Consider the following 10,307-nt stretch of genomic DNA (forward strand, 5'->3'; position numbering starts at 1 on the left):
TGGAGATATGGGAAGAGGAGGTTGTGGAGATTACATGGTGTTAATTTGGAGGTGTTTGGAGGTGGTCCGCCGCCGGTGGGTGATTTCCGGCGGCGGAGGAGAGAGAGAGAGAGAGAGAGAGAGAGAGAGAGAGAGAGAGAGAGAGAGAGAGAGAGAGAGAGAGAGAGAGAGAGAGAAGAGAGAGAGAAAGAGTTATGGGGGAAATGATGGAATTTTTCAGATTTTTGAGGCTTTAAATACCTCTTGAGAGATCAAATATGGACCATTAGATCAAGGGGTGATCAATGGGTGAGATTTAATCTTGGGTCACTTAATGAAACGACGTAGTTTTGAGGCAAAAACTACGTCGTTTCAGACCCTTTCAAGGGCAGCCCCTTAACTTGCACTTTTGGCCACTTTCTCTTTCAAATTTGACCAAATTTCTTTCTTAATCCTACTTATTAAACTAAATTTACACAAACAAATAAATTAATTAAGTAACTTATTCAAATGATCAATTAATTAGATTAATTCACCAATTGAATAGTTAGTTAATTCCTAAAATGCACAAATAAAGAAAGAACTATTTTTTGGTATTTTTATGATAGGAAATATGCAATCAGAGACACAAAAATTGGGAAAAATAATTAAAGCAACAAAACACTAATGACTTTAGGAGGTGTTAAAATAATACAAAAATTAGGCATTCACATCTAATAGTTAAGTCATTAATTAGTTTATACACTTAGGTGATAAATTCATTTAAGATACGTTTAAACCTTTTGAAAATTTTGCAAGAATTCCTTCTAAATGCCTATTCTGTCATAACATTTGGATATGGGATTAATTAGTCTAATCATGATAATTCAATTTAATACTTATCTATTTATATGTAGGTTTAAACTTCTTCATAGATTATATAAAAAAAATAACAATTTAACCGAAGCTTATTGTTTTCATACCAAGGCAATTATTATAATCATAGTCAAAACAAGTTATGCATATAGTAATTAAATTGCAGGTTAAAGAAGATCCCAGTAGAAACGTTATAAATATAAGAATGTATACCTGAATCGGAAAAGAAATTAACTACCTCTTTTTGGAAGAAGATAAAATTCGAATGAAGCAGATAATATCATTTGGTTAGAACTTCGTGCTGATAATGTATTATAAAATTATAGCAATATAAGTCAAGAAATATGGATAAAACTTTTCTTCTATCAAGTTGTATTCAAGTAAAGACTTATTGATGTCTTTTGTAGAATTAGAAATACCGTATATATAGTGTACAATTTACTTGAGAGTAACAAGATATTAAATGAATGTAATAAACATATTCATGTATATCCAAAATGGTTCATGGATGAGTTGTTGGACATTTACAAATTCAATGTATTCATAATAATGTAAATATTTATTAAAATTACAACAAATAATAGTATATAGGGGTCCATACTAACAACTTTAAAGATTAAACCTATAAAATTTAAATTCTGAATTCGTCTTCGCCTCCGGCCTCCCCTTTTTTTTTTTCCTTTTCTTGAAGTGTCAATTAGAAGACCATAGAGTTTCGATTATGTAACCTACCGGTAGTTATTACCCACACGTGTCAAGAAGCTGAAGCAAAACAATGTTATTTATAGTTAAAAGACTAATATGTACGCCATCTTTGGTTAGGGAAGGAGGAAAGGCGTAGGATATACACGAGAAAAGTATTACAAATTGTAAAAGCAAAACCAGTTTGAAAACAGCAGGTAACTAATTGATTGCTTTTTTTAAACTTTTTTTGAGTTCAGTTACAATGGCCTTTCAAACAATCAATGAGGAGAAAGTTGAGTCTGGGTGCCCCCCATCGTTATTATTTCAATAAATGATTCTCCTACGAACTTTCTCTTTGTGAATGGAGCTTTCTGATTTTACTTTGACTAAGACAGGCGATGGACCACTATGTGTGATATTGCCCTGAATTTTATAAAAAGATCTTTTGCTTTTTGAGTAGCTTCTTCATTATGATAAATAGCGCAGAGTTTAGCGTTTACCTCTAATTCTTTCTTCCTTTTTCTTTTTCTTTGTCCTTCTCTCATTTCACGCAATTTCCTTTTTCCTCCTGTAATTTCTCCCTTTCAAGTAAAAGAAAAATGGTAAATTAGAGAAACATAAAGTATTTATATTAAACATCAACACACTCATAGACAACAATGATATCAACTTTTTTGCAGCCAATAAAGTACGTGGTCTTAGGCCGCACGCAAATGGCAGGATGTACAAGCGCGAATCTAGTTGTCGTCGAGCTGTTGTAATTTGGTTATCAGGGAGCAACATACATGGCCCATGTCACAATAACGTAATGCCACTCAAGCTCTGAGTTACCCCCCTCTTTTCTTTACTTTGTTAAAATTTTCATTTTATTCTTGCTTTAATAAGCTCCTAATACTTGTTTATTCAGTCAGGCGCGCATTTGCTCTTACTTTTTGCCTTGGATTCTGGGGGTTCCCTTTCTCACATAGAACGATCACTTTCCTTTCACAATGCTTTCTTGAAGTTGTTCACGAATCAAAGTGAAAATATCCTTTAAAGTGTCGCATTCTCTTTTTTATCTGAAGCAATTTATATCAGATTAAGATTTGCCAAATGCTCTGAGATTATGCAATTAACCTGAATAAGTCATAACCCCATTCTCTTCTCAAAGTATTCAAGCAATTCCAAAAGAGACGAAAACACACACATAAACGATAAAAGCATAGGCCACCGATTACCATTTATACATGTGTGCCATTCAATAGGCACTATGCACATTGATAATTGTCATTACAAACACTGGTACCATAAAATATGCCAAATACGGAAATGGAAAGAGACTCCAGAGCCTGAGTTAGTACAAGACTGGCAAAACATTCTTCAAAAATGAATCTCGTTGGATGACTATATGTATCACATTGGTCTTGAGAAAGAGACCAACGCTTCCACATAAATGCTCATATAATATTTTTTCAAATATATGTACTGGTATTGCAAGAATAAATTTCTGCAAATAAACGGAAACGTAACAATCCATAGCTGGTCTCACGCCAGAAAATCACTGCTAATTTTCTGTACATAGATCTAGAGCTAGTCGTGGTATGCTACATCACATGATCGAGAAGTACACTAAGGGACTTCAATATTAGCACTGGAAAAAGGATCTTATCAACTAACCAACTATAACAAAATTGGAAAATTGATCCTAGTCATGAATATAAGAATCGATACTTTGACATTACTAACCTATATGTTAATTGAGATGTACTATCCTATATATCATCACAAACAGAAGGCAGGGGTGTCCGCTTCACAAAAATGTAGAGAATTCCTCATCAGGTTGTAACAATAAATCAGACTATCGCTGTGGGATGCATAAGCGAGTGACCTTAGCATCATTAAACTTGGTCATCCTCTTGTTTGTGGAAGTCCGGACTTTCAAGTCGTTTGACAACACTTATATTTGTTCTGTTTCCTCCTCTAGCTGGATGAAGTCGTGTTCCTATATTGCCAAACAGCCTATAAGTTACCCATTTGAGGCTCACTAGGAACTTGACGAACAAACTGCCCTTTCACTCTGGGACGCTGCTCTGCAAGTTTTTTCCTGCTTTCATATCTTACCTGCGACCAGACACAAAGGAAAAATGATGGATAAGCAATGATAGAACCATATGCCACCAAATTTTACATCCTTCACACATGAAAGTAAAGTGCCTCTGTGATCATTCATCAAATGGCCAGTGGTCTTTAACTGCTAACAAAAGATTGTTCTATTTATCTGGATTAACTGTGTGCCAATAAATCTTGTTGATATCTGCTCCCTTTTCCATTGGTTAATTATGATGAGAATTGTGCTGATAGTCTTTTGTTGTTTAGTTGGGATAATTTTCTAGATGATTCTGTGACCAGTTCATCTTAAGATGAAGATTATGATAAATCAAATACAAGACAAAACATTTGTTAAAAAGATGTTGGACCTGACGTACCTTCTTTTCAAAGCATCTGTCTTTCCGCTTCTGGCGAAATTTTGTAAGAGCTGCTTCTCTTTGAGATCGATTGGAGTTCCCATCAGGAGTGTGAGAGCTTTCTTCTTTCCAACACTCTGCCGGTGTTTTGACTATTGGAAGTGAGATGTTTCCATTGCTTCCATAACTCAAATGAACCTGGTTTAAAGCACCATTGCAGCAACTGCTATTTGTACTTTGATCGGTTGCAGAGGGGAAATATCGACAATCAGTTGTAGGTTCAGACTTGTGCCCTCTTTTGCCCTCATTGTTAGTTGTGGAAGCACTGTTGTTTTGATCACTCTGTGAGTGCACTTTCTGAGAGCTCCTACTTTCACAATTTAACGTAAGGAATGGATTCGCTTGATAGGAAGATTCCCGAGGGGTAGCCAAACCTGGACTTTGCAGCGGCGAAATGCCTGATGGCATGCGAAGTATTGGAGCTATCATGGAATTGTAGGCATTGCTTGGTCCCTCAAACCTGATACCTCTCACTGGAATAGGGAGAGGCGTCATTCTCTGCTGCGGAGAAGGATGTCCAATTTCAGCTGGTCCTGGTTCTCCGCTGCTAGGAGGGGCAAAACTGTGAGGTCTAGTCATTGCAGCACGGGCGTCTGAGTTGTAATCAATGGCATGACCAGGATACTGCTTATCAGAATCAGTTTCATAGTCCTGTTGATAATAAGTCCTAGACGACATTGACTGTCCAGACTGCATTGCCCTGTTCACATACCTGCAGGAGCATTTTCCTAATCGTTAGTTGACAATCTTCATTGGATTGGAGAGATTACATCAGAATAACACAACTCATATTAGAGAATTCAGAATGATGCTTTCACTCAAATAATCTTAGAGACTAGAGTGAAATAGAGTTTCACAAGTTTAGCGGCTCAAACTCAAGGATACGATGCCTTAAGTAACTCAAGGTCTGACAACCAAGTTATCCCAGAATTCATATTTGCAGTTGTATTATCTTAATAGATCATCGCATCTTACAGGCAGACAAATGAAAAATAACTTATTATCCTTCAAGTTGTTTAATCTCTCAAAGTTTCATGAGCTTATAATGAGGCTTTCAACAATTCAAAATACAACAATGGAGAGACTTCCTTTTCAGGCGATAAGGTATACTTTATCTTTTATTTTATTATTACTTTAATCTGAGAATAATTCCGCATCAAAGCATATAAAAGAAGAGATTATGAAATTAAGACTTACCGCGTGAAGGCTGAAGCATCAGAATGGTTCAATCTGTGCTTCTCATTTGTAAATTGATTTACAGATCCACTTGGATGGGGTCTTGTCAGTGAAAGATCCAGTTGTGTAGAAGAATCAGCCTTATTTGTCCTAACGTTGGAACAAGAACTTTTGAAATTACATTTTAGGTAATTATCGAACGCTCCGATCAAGTCAATGGCTTGTTTAGTTAGAGGAACAGGATTCTCATCAGAAGTTTGATCAATTGTACGAACATGACCCCAATTATCATCACAATTTATATCTTCTCCTCTGGTCATTGTATTCGCATCTTTTAAAGGAGCTGCACCAATTTGTATGATGGCAAAATGTTAAAAGTTTAGAACACGTAAACCTACTCCGAACTGATTCAAAAGAGCAAACTTGCTTTCAGATCATGAGATGGTTAGAAGAATTTTACCTCCAGCATCATTCTCGGACATTCTCAATCTATTACTAGATTCAAGACATAGTTCTTTCCCCAAATCTGCACCATTTGGGAGAGATACATTCCTATTTGGTTGAGTAGACTCCAGTAAGTCTTCAGTGTTCTCTCCTTCATTCTCCAACTCTGGCTTTGTGCAGGAGCTCTACATAAAGGAAACACAGTTAAAAATTTCATTCACTACAAATTATGCAGCAGACATCTCAAAAACAAATCATCCATTGGGAACTAAACTAACATTTCCACAGAAATAAATGTCCAAAAAAAGTTTCATGATAAGTTGTATTTGTGATTGTTGACAAAACAAATTCCATGATGGACAATGCATATTACCTGAGCATCACTTCCTTTCTCAATGCATTCCCGGTTTATCTGAACGCAAGCATTATAACCACTTGAATGGCTGCTGCAAGCATTGTTTTCAGCTGTGGCCTCAATTTTTTGTTGTGCAACACTTTCATCAAGAGGCCCCTGGGAACCAACACTTGCCTGAAAGGACAACATAGTAAATCAAGTTATAATATGTAGATGATTGGCACAATAATTCAGATAGCAAAAGAGATAACTGAGAAAAGAAACACGACAAGTTAGGATTATGCTTACAGCTCTTCTCCTCCAGACGTGTTGCCACAAGTTCTTTAATTCATTCTTCCTAACAGGCTTGACAAGAAAGTCTGCTGCACCTCTAAGCATGCATCTATAAACCGTACTAACTGAGTCGTTTGAGGACATCACTGCAGATAAGGAAAGAGTTTTGAGTATGAGTAAATTTGACATGCTGACAACTTTTTCTGCAACAATAGCTGAATGGAGGAAGCAACATACTTATTACAGGGATGTTCTTGCAAGTATCGTGCTCCATAATCAAGGAAAGAAGAGCATATCCAGAGATTGATGGCAGATCAATTTCTGTCAGGATAAGGTCTATGTTATGAGGTCTACCTTTCAACAACTCCCACGCCTTTAGACCATCAGCAACTGCAGCGACTGCACAAACATAAAGTTTAACGTATAAATTGCTGACCATCATAAACAAAGGTTCATAAGGCATCATCATCTTTTTATTATTCTTTTTTCTCTTTTTAACAAGTCAGAAAAAAATTCAAAGGTGATCAGAGGCGCTCTCTCTTTCTTCCTTCCTTTATTCTTTTTATTGTTTTCCATAGGGGAAGACAAGAACGCAGATATAAACTTGTTCGCATAAAGTTCAACAACATATACTAAAATGTAACAAAAACCTTAAACTGAAAAATCTACCATACACTACTGTTAGCTCAAGGACATTTGACACTTCTCCATTTCATTCTTGGGGCTAAAAAGAGTCATTCATCTACAAATAAGTACTTTATCACTTTTAATAAGAAGACGGAACTACTCTGCCAATGGTTGTTATTAACAGATAAAAGATGTAATTTCCAGGTTATGCAACCAATCAACTACCCCTCAATCCCAAATTTGTTCGGATCAGCTCTAGGAATCCTCTATATCCGCTCTATCCAAGAATCCAAATCTGTCTTTTACCACAATAAGGAAGTTCTACATAAAAGAAAATCCTTAAGCAAACCGAGTTCAAACCCAAAGATATTAAACAGATTATCAATCTGAAGTTATCTCAATCCTCAAAAGGAAAGATCACAACTTATGATTCTTAAAATCTAATCTGGATTTAGGGAATCTTCACGAATTTCCAGATTCAACATAATTCTATAATACTCTGCCTAACTTTGTCGAAAATGGGGGAAAATTACAAGCAAAGCCTTTTAATCCCAATTCCCCAGGAATCTGGGAAAAAAAACTCAATTGAATTCACAAAAACAGATCTTCATTGCAATTTAGCAAGAAAATTGTCATCCAATTCGAAGATTATTCGAATAAACACGTTTATGAGCTTAGATTACTCAAATCCACTTTAAATTTTCAATCTTTTTTCCTCAATTCTCTGTTAGGAAGGAGCCACTATTAGCTATAACTAACTAACTAACTCAACCGACAGCCTAACAAAAGAGAATTGAAAGAAACTATTGCAAATTCAGAAAGACGGAAAGGGAACACCAACCTTTATAACTGCATTTCCTAAGAAGGGCAGTAATAATCTGTCGCGTAGAATCATCTGCTTCCACTAACAAAATTCTAAAAACCATTTTAGGCAAAAATCTTTCCCACCTCACAATTGAAGAAGATGCTGCTGCAACCCCTGTTTCCTTATTGTTTTCACCCGCCTCTGTTTCTGTCTGCAGTTCCATTTCATCTGTCCCTATAACTTCCATATCATTTTCGCTGCTGACAACAACTTCACCCATTTTCTTCAGTTCTCACTTTACTTATTACAAAATCCTCGTACTTCTTGAAAGTGGGGGAAAAACAAAATAATAGTAAAGAAGCACTAATATTGGTGGTGAAGCTAGAAAAGAAAAAAAGTTATGTCACATTTCTCAGACTCTTTACCACTACTAAAACAATCTTGAAAAAATATCTGAAAAATTAGTGGGAGAGTTTGATCTAAAGGTGGTGAATTAAAGTACATATGTTTAACCGCCTAATATCTAATGGTCCAAATTGATTGAAATTATAATAGTGGGTCATAAAATATCTAGAAGAGTCATGTGTATGGCCCGAATTGGCCACGTTGCAACTTGCCTCAGAGATCAAAACGTAAGGACCCATTGGCCATTGGCCTTGCTTTTTTTCTCTTTGGATGAAATTGAATTTTGGTTGGTGCCCCTTATTTTACTCTATACTATTGCTTAAAGAAATAGATTTTCTTTGATATTTTTTCAGTGGGTCCCAATAAAGAAGATATTTTCATTTTTTGGGTGGAGAAATTAGGGTCTCATGGATATGAACTCGACACGTGGATAGTCCACTTTTAGATCTTTTCATTTGTGGTTTCGAAGTTGTCAAATGCTATCTTTTTATTCGATAAAAATTAAATACTTTCTTTTTTCTTCATTTTGTAACGAGTGGAGAAGAAAGAGTGTTTGGGAATTTTAATTAAAAGTCTACTGACTACTGGGGCTATTGGCGAATGGCGATGTAATTACTAATTAGTTGGGGAATCGCATAATCTAAGAAAAGGTTCTTGGATTCGTGGTTATTGGTTGATTTCAATTCACCCATTAATTACGAGAATGTCCTTATGGTTACATACGTGGCAGCAGATATTTGTGGCACTTTTTTCTTTTTCTTTTCTCGTTTTTTTTTTAAATTTTTTTGAGGAAATATGCTTATTCATTCTTAAGGGGGAAAAAAGAACAAAAATATCTTTGGTTAGATTTCAACGGGCAACCCCAACTCACATAAGATCAAACTACAATATTTAGTGGGCGTTTAGACATAAAAATTACTCCGTCCGTTTTAATTTATATGAACCTATTTTCTTTTTAGTTCATGTCAAAAAGAATAACATCTTTACTCATTTGAAAATAATTTACCTTTATGCAATGATTTATGGTCACACAAAATATATGTGTCTCATTTTACACCACAAGTTCAAAAGTCTTTTCTCTTTACTTAAACACCGTACCCAGTCAAATGGGTTCACATAAATTGAAACGGAGGGAGTATAATATTTGAAAAAAAAGTAGTATTTGAAGTTAAGTTGAAAAATAATACTTTTGAAATTTAAAATTATGTTTGGATATACATTTGAAAAAAAAATATTGCAGTTTTGTGAGTTGGGAAACAAAAATTTCTGAAAATTTTAAAAAATTCATTTTCAAAAAAATTTCAAAAACTTACGGACAAACACATTTTTGAAAGAAAAAAAATCTATAGTCAAATGGGTCCTTACATCGTAACTCCATTTCTAGATGGTTGTACACTTAAGAAAGTGCATTTAGGGGCAACTCACATAATATTACGGTTAAAATTTACTTAATTTTTGGTGTTTATAATAACTCAACGAATACATATATGTTTTTATATACTTTCTTATCACTAAATTATAGTAGCTAACTAATATATACTCAACTTATTTTATGTCTTAATCATAATAAAGTAATGTAGTTTGGTATAAATACCAAGTATGTGTATATTTTGTTTACAGAATTACAGTCCCGATTTTTATATCATGCCATTATTATTTAGAAAGAAATGAATTTTAAATATCTTAATGGGCATAGATTTTTGTCTTCTTTTGGGACACAGAATAGTATAAATATCTTCCAAGATTTTTAATTTAGTGGTGGACATTGCAACTACATTTCTTTCTCTCTTTTTCTTTTTCATCAGTTTTCATATGTTACAGTACTACATTTTAAAAAAGTGCACGCCCTGGCCACCAAACAACCTTATCCAATCAGAGAAGCTTAGCCTTTCCTTTAAGAATTGGGTCACCATTATACTAATGTTGGCTAGGGATTGTGGTACCCTCAATTAACCCAAAAGAATGTGGATTAATCTGTGCCAGAAATTAAGGACAAGCTTCTTTCATCATCACCATTGAAAACTTTACCATTAAAAAAAGGGAAGACTAAAATATTTGGTATTTTTGGTATTACATCTATGTAAAATACTGGGTGCGGATAAATGGTTTTTGCCAAAATATATCATCCCTTATCTAATATAGTCTAACCCTCTCTATAATAACCTCATTTGTTCCGATATTTTTTGGTTTTTATAGTAAA

General features: G+C 34.7%; 1 protein-coding gene and 1 long non-coding RNA gene across 2 annotated transcripts; one reads left to right on the top strand and one right to left on the bottom strand.

The window, feature by feature from the left end:
• Window positions 1-1,670: 1,670 nt before the first annotated feature.
• On the top strand, window positions 1,671-2,611 carry LOC104099872 (uncharacterized). The gene is made up of 2 exons (XR_004507959.2): window positions 1,671-2,323; window positions 2,426-2,611. It is a non-coding gene; the product is annotated as an uncharacterized lncRNA (long non-coding RNA).
• Window positions 2,612-3,011: 400 nt separating this feature from the next.
• On the bottom strand, window positions 3,012-8,296 carry LOC104099873 (two-component response regulator-like APRR5). Its single transcript, XM_009607001.4, has 8 exons — window positions 7,739-8,296; window positions 6,508-6,669; window positions 6,286-6,416; window positions 6,016-6,171; window positions 5,659-5,827; window positions 5,220-5,541; window positions 3,984-4,734; window positions 3,012-3,618 (listed from the first exon to the last, which is right to left on the bottom strand). Exons 1-8 carry the CDS (start codon window positions 7,980-7,982, stop codon window positions 3,517-3,519), a joined length of 2,037 nt encoding a protein of 678 aa, XP_009605296.1. The 5' UTR covers window positions 7,983-8,296; the 3' UTR covers window positions 3,012-3,516.
• Between the last annotated feature and the right edge of the window lie 2,011 nt (window positions 8,297-10,307).

This window comes from Nicotiana tomentosiformis, chromosome 3, assembly GCF_000390325.3.
Source record: "Nicotiana tomentosiformis chromosome 3, ASM39032v3, whole genome shotgun sequence".
Lineage (NCBI taxonomy): Eukaryota > Viridiplantae > Streptophyta > Magnoliopsida > Solanales > Solanaceae > Nicotiana > Nicotiana tomentosiformis.

Coding starts and splice junctions, on each gene's coding strand:
- LOC104099873 (XM_009607001.4), bottom strand. CDS start 7,982: ATGGGTGAAGTTGTTGTCAGCAGCGAAAATGATATGGAAGTTATAGGG. Junction 4,735..5,219: donor GATGCTTCAGCCTTCACGCG/GTAAGTCTTAAT, acceptor ATGCTCCTGCAG/GTATGTGAACAGGGCAATGC. Junction 3,619..3,983: donor ACAGATGCTTTGAAAAGAAG/GTACGTCAGGTC, acceptor GTCTGGTCGCAG/GTAAGATATGAAAGCAGGAA.